This window comes from Leptonychotes weddellii, chromosome 4, assembly GCF_054177405.1.
Source record: "Leptonychotes weddellii isolate Sample4059 chromosome 4, ASM5417740v2, whole genome shotgun sequence".
Lineage (NCBI taxonomy): Eukaryota > Metazoa > Chordata > Mammalia > Carnivora > Phocidae > Leptonychotes > Leptonychotes weddellii.
The window spans coordinates 14120294-14140668 of NC_138372.1; the positions used below are offsets into that span (position 1 = coordinate 14120294).

General features: G+C 36.8%; 1 protein-coding gene across 1 annotated transcript in view; it reads right to left on the reverse strand.

Moving 5' to 3' along the window:
- The window catches only part of EIF4G3 (eukaryotic translation initiation factor 4 gamma 3), a 228172-nt gene that overhangs the window by 117266 nt on the left and 90531 nt on the right, over positions 1 to 20375 (reverse strand). Inside the window, exons 6-9 of the mRNA XM_081816832.1 lie at positions 19873 to 20052; positions 19174 to 19288; positions 11357 to 11454; positions 9273 to 9395 (exon numbers count right to left, since the gene is read on the reverse strand). Coding sequence (XP_081672958.1) covers positions 9273 to 9395; positions 11357 to 11454; positions 19174 to 19288; positions 19873 to 20052 — 516 coding nt within the window. The remainder of the gene's footprint in view (positions 1 to 9272; positions 9396 to 11356; positions 11455 to 19173; positions 19289 to 19872; positions 20053 to 20375) is intronic.

A 20375-nucleotide genomic window follows, 5' to 3' on the forward strand; every position in this document is an offset into this window, starting at 1 on the left:
AGCAGGTGAAATGGGTCATAAGGTACAAATGTCCAGTTATAAGTAAGTCATACACTTGATAAGTAACTAGGGGCTCCTGGCTAGCTCAGTCAGTACAGCATGTGACTCTTGATCTCAGGGTTGAGTTCAAGTCGCACGTTGGGTGCAGAGATTACTTAAAAATAAAATCTTTAAAAAAAATAAGGAATTAAGTAACTATAGTTAATAATACTACAATGCAGATTTGAAAGTTGCTGAGAGTAGATCTTAAAAGTTCTCATCATAGGGGTACGTGGGTGGCACAGTTAATCGTCTGACTCTTGGTTTTGGCTCAACTCATGATCTCAGGGTTGTGAGATCAAGCCCCGTGTCAGGCTCCACACTCAGCACAGAGTCTGCTTAAGACTCTCTCTCACTCTCCTTCTGCCCCTCCCCACTGTGCTCTAAGTAAATAAATAAATCTTTAAAAAAAAGTTCTCATCACAAGAAAAAGTTTTTCTGAAACTATGTATTGTGACAGATGCTAACTAGACTTTTTGTGGTGATCATTTTGCAATACATGCAAATATCAAATCATTATGATATACATCTGAAATATAATGTTACATGTCAATTATATCTCAATAAAATTTTTTCTAAAAGAATAAACAGAAAAGAGGCAAGACAGAAGCAAGGAGAAGAGTAGGGAAGTGACCGCTACCTAGGGGAAAGGTCAAAGTGACTTAGAATCTAGCAGTGGCAGTAAAAAGGGTGAGAATGAGCCATATAGGACTTGCTGATATAATGGTTGTGGAATGGGAGATAAAGATGATTTAAAGAAGACTTCTAGGTTTATCATCTCAGCAACTGGGGTAGACTGAGGGATAATTTACTGAAAAAAAGAAAATATAGGCATACACCAAACACCTGAAAAAATAGTAACACCGGGTTCAGAAATTCCAATGTCTTTATAAAACCAAGAGGTGACCTAAATGTGTAATGCACAAGGGTGCAAAATAGTAATAGAAGAATATATGCTAAGGCTAAAGGCATTCAGATTGGTGAAAACACTAATCTGATAAAACAATTTATATATGCCATAGAGAGAATCTCTCCCTTGAAGGCAAGGAATGGTTGCCAAGGTGTCAGGAATGATGAAAGAAACCCAGACACTCAAGATAAAAGCTGTCAGGCTAACCTATAGGACTTAAATGATTTTACAGTTCCAATGGGCAGGGAGGGATAAAATAAGTAAACCTCTAAAAAACAAGAATAATATGGATGAATTCTCTCTAAAATATTAAAATGTCTTATAAACTATAGCACTGAAGACAGCAGTATAATGGTATTAGAACACATCAGTAGAGGGACACTTGGGTGGCTCAGTTGGTTAAGCATCTGACCCTTGATTTTGGTTCAGGTCATGATCTCAGGATCATGAGATTGAGCCCCAAGTGGGGCTCCACACTCAGCGCACAAGGTCTGCTTGAGATTATTTCCCCTCCCTCTCCCTCTGCTCTACCAGCTCATGGGTGCTCGCTCACTCTCTCTCAAATAAATAAATAAATAAACAAACAAACAGCTTAAAAAACAAAAACAGGATCAGAGGAATATAGAATTTCAGAAACAAACTCAAGTATATATAATTCAGTAAATAATTAAAACAATATCTCAAAACAAGGAGGCAATGATGAACTATTCAATAAATAATACTGAAAGAAGGGACAAGCCATTTGGTTAAAAAAAAAAAAAAAAGGTTAGAACACAATTATCACACCAGAAAAAAAATATTACATAAGTCAAATGGATTTCTAATGAACACAAATCAGAGAAAAGTCATCACCCCAAAAGAAATGTGTACAAAAGACATGATATTTCATACACAAATAACCAGCATATGTCAAAAATCTTAGTTCTATAAATCAATAAATAAAAAATGGGATTTTTTTTTTTTAATATATAAAATAAGGAAAAGGGCTCTTTCTTAAACTGCTGGTCAGAGATTAACTGGTACATTTATGGAGGGAAGATAACATCATAACCCAAAAATAAGTCCACAAAGTTGTTCATCACAATATTGTTAGCATTAGTGACAAACAGGAAAAGAATGAAAATATGCGTTAGTTAAATAAACAAGGGTATATTCAATGAAATACCATGTAGCAAATAAAAATTATAATACCTATAGTCAAACATGAACATTCTGCATGACCACTGAAAAAATGGTATTTATAAAACGGCATGAATGAACCCAAATATATTAAATTATAGATACTGATATGCATATATGCACTACAAGATGTCTGAAAGGATATTCACCAAAAAGTTAACAACAGCTAATTCTCAGTAGTAAGATTTAAGGCTACAATTTCTTCCTTTACTATTCTTTTCCAATGAAGATTTGTAAATTATACCCATACAAAACTAAAGTCATTTAAATTCTGAAAATACATTTTCAATAACAGATAAAAGATGAAACCTAATGGTTTCTTGTGAAATGCTATAACACTTCCTGTGACCCCTAGAACTACAGACATCATAGTCACTAGAAGACTGTAAGCTGCAACACACCACTACCACTGTTCAATGTCTGACTGGGAGTACGTGACAAGGGACAGGAATTGTGCTACACATGTAAAAACTGAAGTTAACACTTTCTTTATAATTAGGATTCAGATTTAGAGTATCTAAGGTAAAATCACACCACTATAACAGCAAAAACTTTCACAAAATTTGAAGAACTATGAAAAAACATCATTCAAGTAAAAATGAAGAATCACTGAACATAAAATAACGTTTAACATTATTAATGTGTCTCATAAGTGGATCTTACTGGGATGCCAAAACAATTTAAAACACATTTGCTCCACCAGCTTCTAAAACGATAAGGTATCTCAAAAATGGCCTTATGTCAAATTTTGTTTTCCGGCTTTAGGAGGTTCCCACAGGCAATGAAGCGGTAGAATCTTGGTGTTATTAAAAATTCAGGACAGTTTTACAAAACCCTGTTGGGAGACAGAGCTGATGAAATTAACAACCCTGCTTTATGACTCTAAGTAGGACCCCGACTGTCCACGTACAAATTCATTTTCAACAACAGAACAGCTTAACCCTATTAAGGGTCTTTGTTCATTGTGACATCTCATTTAAAGCTTTTAAGAGAATCAGTCCCCTACCTAGTTACTTGATGAAAGTTTACAATACTTTACATACTATTGAAAAGTACTATTTTTTTTATTATGTTATGTTAATCACCATACATTACATCATTAATTTTTGATGTTAGCGTTCCATGATTCATTGTTTGCGTATAACACCCAGTGCTCCATGCAGTACATGCCCTCTTTAATACCCATCACCAGGCTAACCTATCCCCCCACCCCCCTCCCCTCTAGAACCCTCAGTTTGTTTCTCAGCATCCATAGTCTCTCATGGTTCTTCTCCCCCTCTGATTTCCCCCCCTTCATTCTTCCCCTCCTGCTATCTTCTTTTTTTTTTTTTAACATATAATGTATTACTTGTTTCAGAGGTTCCGGTCTGTGCTTTTTTTTTTAAATCTCTATGCCCAATATGGGGCTCAAACCTTCAACCCCCAAGATCACATGCCTTATGGACTGAGCCAGCCAGGCATCCCAAAAAGCACCATTTTTAAGCCAAAAGAGATTAATAATGAGAAATTATTTTATTAAAGATGAAAAATGATGTGATTTAATTCAATGACCACTATCTTTACTGCAGACAACAGTTAAGACAAAAGCATACCTATGTGCTTCAAGACAGATAGGATATTAACTCATTAATGCTTCAAGAAAGACAAGGATATTAACTTATTAGTGCTATGACTAAGTCGACAGGTGACATTTTAAAAGCTAAAACTGAGGGTTCTTGGGTGGCTCAGTCGGTTAAGCATCTGATTCTTGATTTTGACTCAGGTCATGGTCTCAGGGTCCTGAGATCGAGCTCAGTGTGGGGCTCTGTGCTCAGCGGGGGGTCTGCTTGGGATTCTCTTTCCCTCTCCCCCCCCTCTTGTGCATGCACGGGCTCTCTCTCTCATATAAATAAATAAATAAATCTTTAAAAATAAAAACTAAAACTGGGTTTGTTTATATTACATGGGTATCTCCTTCAAATTCTTTTTTTTTTTTTTTAAGATTTTATTTATTTATTTGATAGAGCGAGAGAGCACAAGCAGGGGGAACAGTAGAGGGAGAGGGAGAAGCAGGCTCCCAACCAAGCAGGGAGCCCGGAAGTGAGCACTGTATTACATGGTTTCTCCTTCAAAAAAAAATTTTCTTTAAGATTTTATTTATTTGATAGAGGGAGAGAGCAGGGAGGAACAGTAGAGGATGAGGGAGAAGCAAACTCCCCAACAAGCAGGGAGCCCCATGTGGGGCTCGATCCCAGGACCCTGGGATCATGACCTGAGCCAAAGGCAGACACTTAACCGACCGAGCCACCCACGTGCCCCTCCTTCAAATTCTTTATGTAGGAACCTACGTACTTATACTGTACAATTACTTGTATCATTGTCTAAGCTTCAGAACCTAACTTAACTATTATTGGTAAAACTATAAAACTCATTAACAAATGGTCAGAATTTAAGGTTTCCAGTTACCAAGTTAATAAGCTCTTCAAAAACTGAATGACTTGCTGACTTTGGCAATTTTCCCAAATGACAAGGGAGGCTTTATCTTTCCTAAGATATTCCATCGATCCATAGTTTCCAACCTTTTCTCTGCTCCTATACCCTGTGGCACAGGACTCTCACACGTTGTAACAGTACTTCACTATAAGAGTAATTTTTTTTAAAGAGTAATTTTTAAAACAGAAAAAAGAACAAAGGTAGTAGGAGAGGAAGATATATAAAGTAGTTCATTTAAAAAACAGTGATTTTTGGTTCACCACCTCAGCCTTTGGAAGTAGACAATTCTGGAAGCCTTGCCTATACAGCATCATGTATTTATTTTTATCCTAAGGGGTCCCATAAAAACTTCCAGGCATCTAGCACATTTCTTAATACAGAAATGTTCCTCGTGCCTTACTGCTATCAACAACAGAGACATAGCTGAGAGATTGTGATGCTGAGGGAAAGTAACAAAAACATACCCCTTCTTTCCCACTTTAACATTTAAAAGCTAAAAGGGAACTCGGAGCTTACTTACTACAATCCCTCATTTTACTGACGAAAAAGTAGGAGTTAAAAGGACTTAATGTTCTGACTTAAGGTCATAAATCTAAGTGACAGAGATCTATAGACCTGTAGAAAGTGTTCTAGTACTCGAAGAGGTCTATACATGCACCGCTCTTAGTGCACTGTGATCACCTGAATGAGCACATGTATACACATGCACGTATTTTTTATATATTGGAGATATAAAATCTTCAGGTGCTATTCCATAGATCATTTTAAAACCTAGGAAGCAGGACAATTTCAAATTCAATCTACTCTTTAGGGCAAAAACAGTAGCAGCAAAGCTTGTTTCTCCTCTCCCTTCTCATATACACCTACTACAGTTTCCCTAAATTAACTCTTATCTTGAATGCTTGACAAAATGAAACTCTTTATCCCCCTCTTCAAACATCCCCATGTATACTCCATGTTATGTTTTACTAAAAGTCCAGGTATCTAAGCTGCCAGAGTCAACCTCTGACTGTTCTCTTTTACACCTAGGGGAACCATGCATCCTGTTTACCTGGACAGTACTGGTTTATGCCTGCTGTCCCAGCAAAATGATTCACAGCATCCCAAAGGCATTTTAAAACTGCCCCAATTCAGATGATAAATTACAAGGTCACTCTATAATCCTTACTTAGTAACCAACTGTTATATATTCTTCTAACTGGTTTCCTCTCCCTTCAGCCAACTCCCTAATCTGTCACATGAAATGACAATCATTTCCCTTCATCCCGTTTCCCATCTCCACATGCCACCTTCTTGCACATCCTGCCCCTCTGCCTGGAATATCCTTCTCTCTCTTTTCATTGTGTGAATACCAATGTGGGAACTCAGACCAAATGTCATTTCTGCTGTGAAGCCTTCCCAGAATCTTCCAGTCATGTTCAGGGCCTCCTGCACTAACAACAACTGCAAATATTAGTAACAGGAAGTGTGTACTGAATGCTCACTGTGCCCTGAGCTCAAGCAATTTTAGGTATTTACTCTCATTTAATAGTATAATAACTAACCTGTTTTCCTCATTTTTTTTAATGTGGAAATTAAGGCTCTGGAAAATTCAGTAATTTGGCTAAACTTACAAAATTAAGTGGTAGATCTAGGACTTGAAACCAAGTATGTTTGGTTCTGAGCCAAAGCTTTTAAATCCCTCCCCTAATACTATCACCCAGCACCACCAGGAACAGGTTTCTGTGATCCAACAGGAAGCAGGACATTTAAGCCTGTGCTGCCATTCTGTCCCACTTGGTCACTTCTGTGCATTCATATTTCTTTGTTTACACTCCACAGGAGGTCCAGTCATATATTAATAAGTGTCCTCTGTCTCACTTAATGAGACTGGGATAACCTCAATGATAGGAAAAGGCTTTGCTATTCATGACATCTGCAATTGTGGCTTAAGGCAGATATATGATAAAGTCAAAAGCAGTAGAGTACTTACTATTCAGTCATAAATTCTAAAGCAGAGGGTTGTCTCATCTGCAGTCTTAATAACTAGAATGTGGTGCAGGATCTATCTCGAATTAGACCACAGTTACAAACTACCAATCTTTAGAATAAACCCAATGGGTTTTCTTAGGCTGGCATAGCGCTATTTCTTAGTAGAATCAGCCGCCAACATTTAAAATGTGCAGATTTTTTACGTAAATAAAGATTTCTAGCTTCTTTTGAAACACTGGGTCAACATTTTTACATAATACAACAATCAGGAAGTAATAACTGCCTACTTTAACCAGGGATGTCCTCTCCCACTCTATGTGCACAACTCTCTATATATTTCCAAAACTGAAGCCAAGTATCAGTTGCCATCATCATGCTTTTTTTTTTTTAAGGTTTTATTTATTTGAGAGAGAGAGAGCTATCGAGAGAGGGAACACAAGCAGGGGGAGTGGGAAAGGGAGAAGCAGACGCCCTGCTGAGCAGGGAGCCCAATGCGGGGCTCGATCCCAGGATCCTGGGATCATGATCCGAGCTGAAGACAGATGCTCAACGACTGAGCCACCCAGGTGACCCGCCATCATCATGCTTATGTGGTTGTTCTTAAGAGGAAAATGAAATCTTTCTAGTACGTATGTCTCTGTTAAAAAGCTGTGTGTGCATTCCATGAATTTCATGTATTTGGAAAGGCTACACATTAATAAATGTGGTTTTGAGTGAAAATAACTAATAAAATAAACTGAGGCTTCATGACAATACTACACATCAAGAAGTATTGCCAACATTATAATTATTGACTGGTGGCCTTTATCAATTAAAAGCATACATTTAACGTGCTTTATGTTTACACAAACACATACACTTGTATTCATTCAGGCCTGTAGTCCCTGATGAAAAATAGAGAGCAAAAGGATTTCTGTAGCTAAGGGTAACCACTTTTGGTTATCCAGCTTGGTAATATTAAAGAAAAACAAACTACAGGAAATTAAAATGCAAAAAGATATACTAAGACATATTCGAGTTGAGAATTCAAACACTAACAAAAGGTTGTCAAGTATATAGCTTGAAAGTAACAATTTTTTTTTTTTTTTGAAGATTTTATTTATTTGACAGAAGAGACACAGCGAGAGAGGGAACACAAGCAGGGGGAGTGGAAGAGGGAGAAACAGGCTTCCCGCGGAGCAGGGAGCCCGATGCAGGGCTCGATCCCAGGACCCTGGGATCATGACCTGAGCCGAAGGCAGACGCTTAACAACTGAGCCACCCAGGCACCCGAAAGTAACAATATTTGAATTAATGTGAGAAGACAGAGATCAAATTTTAACTGCCCTAATCAACCGATTCCAGGTTTTTCTGTAGTATGCCCTTATCTAACTGTGCACATAAGTAGAAAGCATCAATGTGTAAATACTACCTGTCCCATGTTCACTTACAGGGAGGAAATTAAATAAATCCACACATTTTCAAGGGCTCTATGTATTTGTGATCTCAATTTTTTTTTTAAAGATTTTATTTATTTATTTGATAGAAAGAGCGAGAGAGCACAAGCAGGGGTAACAGTAGAGGGAGAGGGAGAAGCAGGCTCCCCGCCAAGCAGGGAGCCCGATGCGGGGCTTGATTCCAGACCCTGGGATCATGACCTGAGCCGAAGGCAGACGCTTAACCATCTGAGCCACCCAGGCGCCCCTGTGATCTCAATTTTTAAGAACATTTTTAACAACTTTTTTTAACCTATGCTACTAAAATCAAGTCAATAGTTGACTAAAATCTAAAATGATATTTAATCATCCCTATCACTTGTTCATAAACTGGGCCCTGAGGAATACCTCACCATCAAGCCACAAAGGGGGAAGCAAGCAGACCCCTACTCCTTAGTAACTTTCGTTTTCTCTGTCTTATACGCTGAGCTCTTAGTTTAGGTATTTTAAAGCTTTGAAAATCACTCATCTCTTCTGAATGGCTTATCAAAATTTAAAGTGACCAACTGATGAAATATAAATCCTGGCAAATTTGGGGACTTCCAGCCTGTAGCAGTTTACTAAACTCCAGTTCTTCCTGGAATATCTTGATTTCTAAAAGCAAGAAAGTGAACTTTTAGAAGACCATGATAACCACATTCTGCAATGGGAAAAAAAGGTGCTTAGCTGACAGAATTTCCTAATAGCCCATGTAAATAATTAAAGAAGACACCCTCTAATCAAAAAGCTCATTTATGTAGTCCTAAAAGGTAAGAGGTATACCTAAAATACATCTAACTGTGCTCTGAATTACACAGGCACTTGCCCCAAACAATACTGTTAAGTAACAATGTTTACGTTTTCAACCTTAAAGTTTTCACAAACATAGCGTGCAGCATTTAATTCCTACGGCTCCATATTGAAACATGAAATACTCAATTATTGATGAGGTTTCCATAGGAACTGCAGCTCCTTTTGGTATCATGCAATAGTTCGTTAGGAAGAGTGGCAGCAGCTATGCTCTGAATGTGGAGACAATACATAGAAATATTACCAATAAAAATCTGGAAGTTTTAACAATTTGTAAAGAGAAAGAACATGTCTGCTTAAATATCATTTAGATATTCGAGCCTATGAGACAACTGATGGACATGGGAAGTACAGAGAGTGGCTATAGAAAGAAGAAGAGCCCAGCAGAGGTTAGTGAACAAATACACAGTGTCATCCCTCATGTCTCACTGTCTTACCTGAGGAGGAGTAGGTGTGGAAGTGGGTCTCCCTATGGGAGGAGTAGGATTTCTGCTGCCACCTCCAGACATAATCTCCTCTGTTATGTCTTTCCCTCCCTGGTTTGGATCCCGAATTCTTATCTATAAGGTCAGAATAAGATGGCATATTGAGAGATGGGTATCTACGTAGTACATTTTAGGGCCATGATGTGGTTAAAGGTATAAAGTAGGAAATCTATCAAATATCAAAGTTGATAATCACATGTGACTTTATTTCAATCATAGAACCGTATGGTGTAATTCAAAGAAATTTAGGACTTTAGTTCTGATTGAATTAATTAGAATAACAAGCTAAAATGAGACCCAGTTGGCTGAATTTCTAGGTCAAAATGGCAAAGAATTAACGCCTGTCTTTTAAGAACTGCCAAATTAACTGATTTTATTTACAATGCTTAACATAAGATTCATAAATAAAATCATTTTAAAATATATGTTACTCTGTAGAATAAAGCTTTAGGGGTCGTAAGTGTTCTCCAACCAAATGAAAAATGCACATATCCTAGTAATTAGGAATAATTTATGTTGCAGATACCTTACATATGTATATAAGAATGTTCACTGCAATAGTGGCTTGTCGAGCAAAGGCACAGAAACAAGCTCAAGGCTGATCAAGAACATAGTAATTAAAAAAGTATGCTTCATCCTTACAATTAAATACCAATCAGCCAATAGAAAGAATGAAATAGATCTACATGTACTGATATGGAATGACCATCCAAATGTATTGGTAGGTAAAAAGCTACAAGATGCAGAACAATGCGTATGGTGTTCTTTCAATTTTTTAAAGGCGACCTATGCTTACATATGTCAGTGGAAATGGTGCTGCAAAGGAGACAGAGCACCTGGGTCTAGGACTTCCATCTTGTGACAGTGCTGAGACCTAAAGACCCCTTCTGCTATCACTACCTCCAGAGTGAAACCAAGGTAGCCCTGGCTTCCTGGAAATGTCAAAGCATTCATTAATAAAATCACCTGGCTCTGGAAGCTGTTTTGGGAATTCTTCAGTAAGATTTCTAATATCAGCTATTTTTTCAGATATAGAAACTTGTTTCTACTACAGTTTTAAATATTGCTTCTCTTTCATTTGTTCTACTTTCTTGTTCAGTAACATCTATTATGTCTTCCATTTTCATCATCTTCTTTATTAATGTTTCTTTATCCTGGGTGTTCTTCACATCCATCATCTACCATGTTGTTTCAACATTTCTAAAGCATACGTTCTCAACTTCAGTGTCCTGATATATGGGCATTTCCTGCTTATTATGATGTGTGCACAAGAAATCTGTTTCTGATAATAAAAGAGCCTAAGTTTGGAACCCTATTATTTTTATTAAATGAGAGTACTTTCAAGAGTACTGATTGCTATGGTATCTCTCCCACGTATCTCACCCTTGTGAATCTCATTTTGTGTGTCCTAATGGGTAAGAAATTGCAAGCCACTCTTCTACAGGATGTCCTGCAATGTGAACTTTATATTACTGCACTCTAATTTTCTTTGGGCCTGCCTTTCTAGACAGAGGCAAAGCCCCTGTAACTTCCTAAAAACAGAATACATTTTCTAAATTCTGGTATTTCTAAAAATAAATCTATTCCACAGGGAGGATTTTTCTTATTGTCCTTAACACTTTACTCATTTTCACTTGTGCTGTTTTTTCCCCTGTAAGTTCATATTTGAACATAGAGCTGATTAGGACTGAAGTTAAAGGACAATAATCAGTATGTGAAAATAGAGCTCAAATTTCTCCCACTTAATAAGATCTTAGCAGACTAAATCCTCCCAGTTTAAAGAAGGCATGTTGTCACCTAGCATAACTAGCTCAGTGCATGCTGAAAAATGATATTAAGCAAATAAATGGTTCTTGTAACTTCTACTTATATGTCCATACAAATTGTCTAGGTCTAGTGGTAAGGATGTAAGTGAAGAATAAAAAATGGCAATCATTTGTGAACTCAGAAGAATGATTACAGCTGTGGGTAAACTTATTTGACAAGGGACTGGATATTCGATTTTAAAATAAGACAAATTAATAAATATCTCTTACTGTTTTTTTCTCTCTCTTGGCTGGAGGGGGCTGCTGCTGCGTAGGCACTATGATTGGTGCTGACTGATACACTGGCTGACTTGGGTAAAAAGGCGTTCCTAAAGAATTAGAAAAAACAATGAAAAGAAGCATTCAGTTATTTTGTCAACCATTATAAGACTACTAATGGCACTGTGTCTCCGGACAATCAGTTAAAAAAATAAATAACAAAAACATTCCACTTAATCATCTCTATCCAATAGCTTCCCTATATTTACTTAAGTGCTCAAGGAGTGATTCCCCAAAACTCAAAACACCTATCTTTTTGTCGGCATCCAATATGAAAACAACTAAATAACCAACTCCTGCAGATTGCCACCAGAGGCACTTTTCAAAAAAACTAATCATACTATAGTACTGCCTTTAAAAAAATCTATTCCGGGGGCCTGCCCTTTCCCTGCGATGTGATTCTCAAGCAAGGGTTTGTGTGAATATGTTTTGTGTGGGGGTTTGGTCAGAGGAAGGAAAATATATATGATCATCTTGTGGAGGGGGAGTGGTCTGATTCTTCTCCCTACTTTCAGAGAACCACTGTCATAGGGAACCACCCTTAAGGCTTAGCCAATATCATACTATTGGAGCAGAAAAAAGGCTGAGAACAAGCAGCTGAAAAATGAAGTCTGATACTAAGAGTCCAGGTTCCAGGGTTTTAACTACCTTATGTACCATTCTCTAGCTCCGTACTTTTGCTCTAGCAACAACCTATACCTACTACTATCCCTTGAGTACATCAATCTCTCCAACATTCTTCATACCTTTGACTATGCTAAAGGTATGCCAAAATTACCTTCTTCCACCCACCCCTTGTACTCTCAATAAATACTTTCTTAACTTTAAAACTCTGACTATTAATATAATTACTACTAAGCCAGAGTACTAAGAGAAGAGGTGATGAGGAAGGGTCAGATACTGGATACATTAAGTAGAACCTACGGATTTGCTGATAGAGTGGATGTGACTATGAGAGAAAGAAGTGTCAAGGAAAACTCTTAAGGCTTTTTGTTGCAGTAAGTGGAAGAATGAAAATGCTATTTACTGTGCTATTTATTTACCTACTGAGACGAGGAAAACTAGAGGAAGAGTAGAGTTTAGAGCATAAAAATCAAGAATTCAATTTTGGACATGTAAAGTTTGAGATTCTTACTAGACCTTCAAAAGCAGATAGCAGCAAGTAGGCAGGAAGAGACACAAGTTCCAGAGTCAGAGAATAGGTGTCCATTCTGGAATTAGTATAGTATGGACAACATTTAAGCCATGAGACTGGGTAACTTAAGAAATTAGTACAAATAGAGAATGAACCCGAGGACGAAATTCTGGGGCACTCTATGTTCTTCAGACATTACAAGTATGAAGAAAACCTAGCAAAGGACATGAAAAAGAAAATCAAGGCAGTGGCTGAAGTAAAGAGAATGGTTTAGGAATGGGGAGCATGCATAACTACGTAAAATGGCGCTGAGAGTCAACCAAGATTCAGCAAAGTAGAATGCACAGGTGATCCCGACAAAAGTTATATGGGTGGAGGGGCGGGAAAGTGCATCCTGATTAGGGTGGGCTCAATAGTGAATGAGATGGAAATGAAGAAAAGTGGTTGGGTTTTTTTGTTTGTTTGTTTGTCTTAAGATGGGAATAAAACAGTATATACCTTTATGCCGAAGGGACTAATCCAGCAGAGAGAAAGTAAATGATAATGCCAGAAAGAGAGAAGAGAACAGCTAGAGTAATAGCCTTAAATGTGTACATGATGGGATCCAGTACCCAAGAAGAAGACTGGCCTTTGGTAGAAACAGTGATGGTTGAGTCATGATAACAAGAAGGAAAAACATGAAGGTATAGGTAGTTAATACAGGTAAAATCCTTGGTATGTTAGTACACAAATAATGCTGGCTCTATTATCACTGTCATCATCAACATCAAACCATCCCCACCATCATAATAGTCTTTTAAGTGGTAATTTCTTGGAAGCAGTACCACATTTCAAGGTACCAGAATTCTGCAGGTCTCAATCAAATTTGGAGAAGATCTGAACAGGGGGCTTGGCTAGGATTTCAATTAATTCAATGTAAAAAGAGAAAAACACCTTATTAGCCATGCTTCTGGTAGTGCATACAGTATTCTCAAAGTCAAGCTTAAATAAGCAATTCTACGCTACCCTAGAATGTCACTAGTTCTAAAACTCAGAAAACAATCCCCTAAAATTGGTTTCAAATGCTGCTAGACAGGCAATACAGTCTGCTCACTTTGCCATATTTTTTAAACTAAGTGACAAAGATCCAAAAGGTGAAAAAAATTAGATTGTTCTAATGAAACGTTTTTGAGTCAACACGACTGGGGTAGAGATTGCAGAAAGTACACATGCAATAAATACCAGCTGAATAAACCTGGAAGCATAGGATATCTCAATAATGGGGTTAAACACAATTAGTAAAATATCAAGTCAACTGTGGACCCCAGCAGAGTGGGCCCTCTACCTTACCAAATAACGATTATCTTTTATAGAATACTAATTCAACTTCTTATAATGTCAGAGACATTTAAAGACATTTATTTTATTCTATTAAAAATGTGACTAACTTTTGCATACCATTTACTAATTAGGTATGTTACTTAATGTCCCCGACCTCTTATGCATGGAATGTAACAGGTTTATCTAGATTAGAGGTATGTCAACTAAAGCCAATAGGCTAAATCCAGTGCAATTTTATAAATAAAGTTTTATTGGAATACACCTACATACAGTATTTTATCTGTTACCTACTGCTGCCTTTTCACTAAAATGGCAGAGCTGAATAGTTGCAACAGAGACCATATGGCCTGCAAAACCTACAATATTGCCCTTTATAGAAAAAGGGCTGACCCTTTTCTTCCCCTGATCCTTGTTCTTGATCAGTGGTTCTCCAAACTCCAGTCAATACAAAATGTGTCAATGATATATGGCAAAATTTACACAATATTAACCACATTACTATACTAACCACACACAGAGCCACAACTATAGGCTTGCTAATTTGACATTTTGGAAAGGTCTGTTACTATTTTGGAATTATTTCTGTCTTGTTCCTTCGTTGTTCAAACAGCCTTCCTATATGAAATGCTACTGACATTAAGTAACAGTTTTCTTTGAAAGCCTTTGTGGCAAAATTAAAAAGGTAATAGTTCTGTATGTTTCTTCCTTTATTTTACTTTACTTTTTAAAAATTTTATTTCACTAGGATATTGAAAAATCTGGGAACCAGTGGTCTAGTCAACATTTAGATTTGTTCGCAATGGTAAAACCCCAAACACAAATATCAAACAAATGCACTGTAAGATCCTGAAAGGCAAGGAGAGTATCTCAACATCTACATCCTACAAAATACCTAGTACACTGTCTTATACATTGCAGGTCTTCCAAAAACATATCAAAACTGAATTTTCCCATAGAAACAAATAAAAAGATAGTGGTTAAGTATGCAGGTCGTACATAAAAATCAGTTCATCCCATAATATCCCAGAATAATAATGTCAGTATACAACCACATCCACAATCACAGTACTTTTTTTTAAAGATTTATTTATTTTAGAGACAGAGAGCATGAGCAGGAGGGACAGAGGGACAGGTAGAGAGAACCTCAAGCAGACTCCAAGTTGAGCACAGAGCCCAACACAAGGCTCAATTCCAGGACCCCAAAATCATGATCTGAGCCGAAACAAAGAGTTGGTTGCTTAACTGCACCCCAACAATCACAGTATTAACACTCCATGAACACACAATCAAATTCAATTTCGGATGCCAGACTTTCCCACTTCCACACACCATGGGGAACAATGAATGAATCCCTCAGCTCTTAGGAGCTAAAAAAGGTGCCCCAGCCCCCACAGAGCTCAGGAAAAGAGTGGAAAAGAAAATGAAAAAGGGAAGAAGAGAATGATACAGTGAGAAAAGGGGAAACTATAGTTTGAAGCAAAGGAGAACAGGACTTTTTTTTTTAAGATTTTATTTATTTGTCAGAGAGAGAGAAAGAGAGAGAGAGCACAAGCAGGGGGAGTGGCAGGCAGAGGGAGAAGCAGGCTCCCCACTGAGCAAGGAACCCAACTGGGGACTTGATCCCAGTATCACTGTCACTGCTAACCACACCTCTTTGCTCCCAAACCCAAATTTTTACACCTTGGGCCATCACCTTCATGAGATATTTTTCTGATATAACAGGCATCAAAATATTTAAGAAACACTGATGAGAGAAAAACTGAAAAGTGACACTGATCAACACTACTCATTAGTTATTTTTCCTCAACACTATAGAAACACTCCAAGAATTATAATGTATAAACAGAATTTTATGATCTTGGTTACTGAACTTCAGTAAGGGCAAAAATATTCTTTGGGAATCACTGTTCAAGATTTAAACTGAATAGAGGAGTAAAATATTATTACCCTAGAGTGAAATGTAAGCTAAGGAAAAAGAACTAAGACTTGGGCAAACGAGACTGTCCAACTCACCACCTCCACCAGCAGGGCAGGAAGGAACAAGACTAGGATTCGTTCCTTACCAGTTCAGCCAGAGGAAGGCCCTCTGCCCTAGAAGACAGGACTGCTGTGCTTCAGAACAGAGAACTAGGATTCCATTCCTTATACTTGCTTTTAACCTGAACCCAAGATTAGGAAGAAGAGGAAGGAGAAAAGTGGGGGACCAGGATCAGAGGGAAATGAAAAACTGGGAGTGGAAGGGTAAGAGAAGAAGAGATTCCAAAACAAGAAAATAGGAAGGGGGTATGTTTATGTCTTCTAGACCGTAAGGCCAGAATAGCTGTCCCAAGGTGGTACACCAGAAGGACCTATAATTGATGGGAACTACTGGATCAGAACTTTTAAGTCTGATAAAAGCATATTAACTAGTGATAAGCCTTAAAACTAAAATATTTGCCCAAATAATGAAAATAATCTAAGCCTGGATTATACATTATGATTCATCCCTAAAATGGAATACTATATAGCTTGAAATTCTATAGGTAATGAAATGGAAAGATGTCCATGAATATATTGTGAGATGGGGGAAAAAAATACCAGAAAGTTTTAGAACATTATAAATAGTATGTGGCCATATGTATTAAAAATTGTTTAAATATAAATGAAAAAGCATGTATTAATCTATTAAATCATTGTTTCTTTAGGGAGTGGAGAAAGGGAAAAAAACTGGCTACTTCAACTTTATATATTCTATTATTATTTGTATTTTTCTCACTAACTTGGTTACTTTCATAATGAAAAATTATTTTAAGATTGTTTTTCTCATCTTAAGTTAACTAGGTGAACTGTTTTAATCTATAAGACAAACTGCTTACTTGATGGATTTGGGATCTGCATAAGAATTTCCCAGGGAAGAAAGAATATCTAACAAAGGGAACAGATATCAACAATATTTGAGATACAACTGCCCCTCAATATCCTGCTTTTTGTGAAAATAAACAAATACAGTCTATATGTAATAGAAATAAATAAAGCCAAATATGTTATAATATTGTATATCCAAATCAGCAAAATATTTCCCTACCAGTAAACTCATCTATATTGTTTCTATATATACTGCAGTAGTATTAAGAGCAATAAAGAGGGCTGGCACAGATTTATAATAGAATTTTAATGACAACATTTTGCATCAAAAAGTTATTTATATAATGTGTAAATAAACAGGCTAGAATTCAGTGAGACACCTTTCAAAATGATTTTGCGAATTAGAAGATACAACTGCATTCCCATTACAACATGGGATTCAAAGAGAAAAGTCTGGAGATTTTAGCATGTTTACTCGGACAGCCAGTCTCACCTTATAGTTTTTCTACTCAATAAATTCTTGATAATATCAACTGCCAATTTTACACTTAAAAATAATTTTAATTGGGGGCACCTGGATGGCTCAGTCAGTTAAGCATCTGACTCTTGATTTTGGCTCAGGTCATGATCTCAGTGTCCTGGGATCGAGCCCTGTGTCGGGCTCTGCCCTCAGAGGAGAATCTGCTTGTCCCTCTCCCTCGGCTCCTCCCCCTGCGTGCTCTCTCTCTCAAATAAATAAAATGAATAAATAAATATATAAATAAAATCTTTCTTAAAATGGAAAAATAATTTTAATTGGATTTAAATTTATAGAATAAGTACAAATACAAAGGCACTAAGGTGGTATGAAAACCCCAAGTTCAAACTAAGTTCAAGGGACACTTCAACAGTATTAGCAATATTCTATGTCAAAGCTGGGTGATGCACATGTATTACCTTACTTTAAAACACATATATGTAACAAGTGTTGTTTTGAAAATATCAAATATTTCCTAGTAAAATACAACTTCAGTAAAGCCATGTTTCATATATACATACTTGCGACATTTAATGACATTATGAAGTGTATCATTTTGTAACTGGCAGTTTCACAAGCAATAGTAACCAAGGTAAGAGAAAGGTTTTCCCTTTTCTAGAAGTAGTGGTTCTTTGGCCTATTTCACCTCAAAACCTAAGGAAAATGTTCTTGGGATATTCTAATACCAATTAATTCTGATGTAAAGGTTTTTAATTGAGACACTAAATCCCAATGTTAGGAACTTGGTTAGTGGATACCTGTTTATCTATACTAGATTACTATATCTTAAAAGAACAAGTTAAAATTTTAATATGTCCTTACTGGTAGCAAAAAAGATCAATGCTTACTGAATCCTAAAGCTTAATTTTTCTAGTATTTGCTGATTTTATCCCTTAGAATTCACTTTCTATGTAATAAAGCAAGTATAATATGTGGTAGAAATTTATTGAGTAAGTCGTTTTCATTACTCTCTAGCTTAGTACTGGTTCACAAAGTACAAACATGGCACTTATTTCTCTACATTAAAAATATTTGTGATTTTTCGAGGCATTTTCATTTCACTAATCCTCATAACCTTCCTATGGACACAGATCTTATCACAATTTTGCAGAAAATGAATCACAGAGGTAGTCAGTTATACTCAGTCATCCCACCCCAATACCTAGTCACTGTTTTAGGTGCTAGGGATACAGCAGTGAACAAAAGAATCAAATTCTTTGCCTTTGTGGTAGTACATTCTAGTAGGGAAACATTAACAAACATTTTGGTAAATGGTGATAAATGCTTGGAGAAAAAAAATCATGGAAGGGAGATAAGTTATAACTGACCCTTAAACAACACACGGGTCAGGGGCACCCTCTGCTCACCTGCATGCAGTTCAAAATCCATGTATAAGTTTTGAAGCCCCAAAATCTTATCTAATAGCCTCCTGCTGACTGGAAGCCTTACCAATAAAATAAACAGCTGATTAACAGATATTTCGTATGTTACATGTACTACGTGTATTCTTACAAAAGAGTAAGCTAGAGAAACGAAAATGTTAAGGAAATCATAAGAGAAAATAGATTTACAGTACCATACTGTATTTATTAAAAAAAAAAAAATCTGTGTATAAGTGGACCCATGCAGTTCAAACCTGTGATATTCAATAGTCAACTGTATATTTATTCCATCAGCAAAAATCCAATAAAAATCCAGGTAATGATGAGTTGGTTGCAGATTCAGAACCTTGAGACATGGGTTCTTTGCAACAGAATTACCAGCTCTTTCAGATGGTGTCATTAACTAAATACTTCTGTAATACTCTTTTCTTGTAAACCACTCTCTAAAAAGCTTTCCATTCAGAACTGTTTGCAACATTTTATTTAAAAATTCTTTACAACACTAAACCTCACTGCCTAAACTGATTAGCGATCAGTTTTAGCAGAAATTGCTCAATTATTTCATACTTACCATAAGCATTGGGGAAGTCCCCAGGTCCTGGTCCAGGATAAAAAGGCCCTGGCCCTGGTGGTTGAACTGGATACTGTTGTGGGGGCCCAACATAAGGAGGGCCACTATGACGGTACTAGAAAAGAGAAATTAAAGATATTTATAAATAATATGAAGATAGCTTACTATTAAAAAACATAAAGTTGTGTGTGTGTGAGAGAGAGAGAGAGAATTACTGAAATAAGGTGAAAACTCTTGGTTAAATACTTTTCAAAAACGCTTGCTTGCCATCAAGATGCAATGAGGACGAAGAGAAAGATGTGCATTAGGTAAAAACCATACAGCAAATCAGTGCACAGACAGATATCAGCTCAGTATAAAATTATTTCAGGCTAGTAGCTTTTAATGAAATTGAATGTTATCACAGGAACAGCATAATTACTGAGTCTGTTTTAGAGCAGATGGATATGGGGAAGGGATGGGGTAAAAGTTAGAAGATAAAAATAATTTCTCTAACATCTTAGAAAAACTTAAAGAGATGTAGAAATAGCTCCTTACAATATTATGGAAAATGATAAAATGGTAGACTTATAACCAACAGAAAAGTTCACGTATCACTAAAAACCAATGCCATCACCCACCCTCCCTGCTTCCTTTGATGAGAATTTGGGTTAAATCCCACTCTACTGCTGGACGACAGAGACCTGAAAGATACTTTACCTGTGGGATACAGTACTGAGGACCCTGGGGCACTGGGTACGGCATGGGCAGATGGTTAACCATCATGATGTGCTGATTGGCCTGATACACTGCAGTGGGTGTCTGTGCACCAGGACGAATGGAAGGACTGCTGTTCGGGATGGTAGCTCTAGGAGGCTGTATCTGAGGCCTCTGAAAAAACTGAGGAGGGGAGAAAAAAATATTTATTTTTTTACAAAGGGGAATACGTAAATTTTACTATCTTGAGCTTTCTCCTTTTTTCCACTAATAAAAATGTTACCAACTGAATTGGAAATACAATATACATGAAAAGAGGCCAAACTGCATGTGGCTGGGATCACTAAAAATATTCTACACTAGACACACTAAGTCAAGTTTTGATCAGTGCTGTCACACATATGAAAACAGTAGGGCAGTCTCACTTTTAAAGTGAAGCCTCAGCTATTTTAAATGAAAAATTATATACTATAATTATTAATTTTAAAATGTGATAAAATATAACA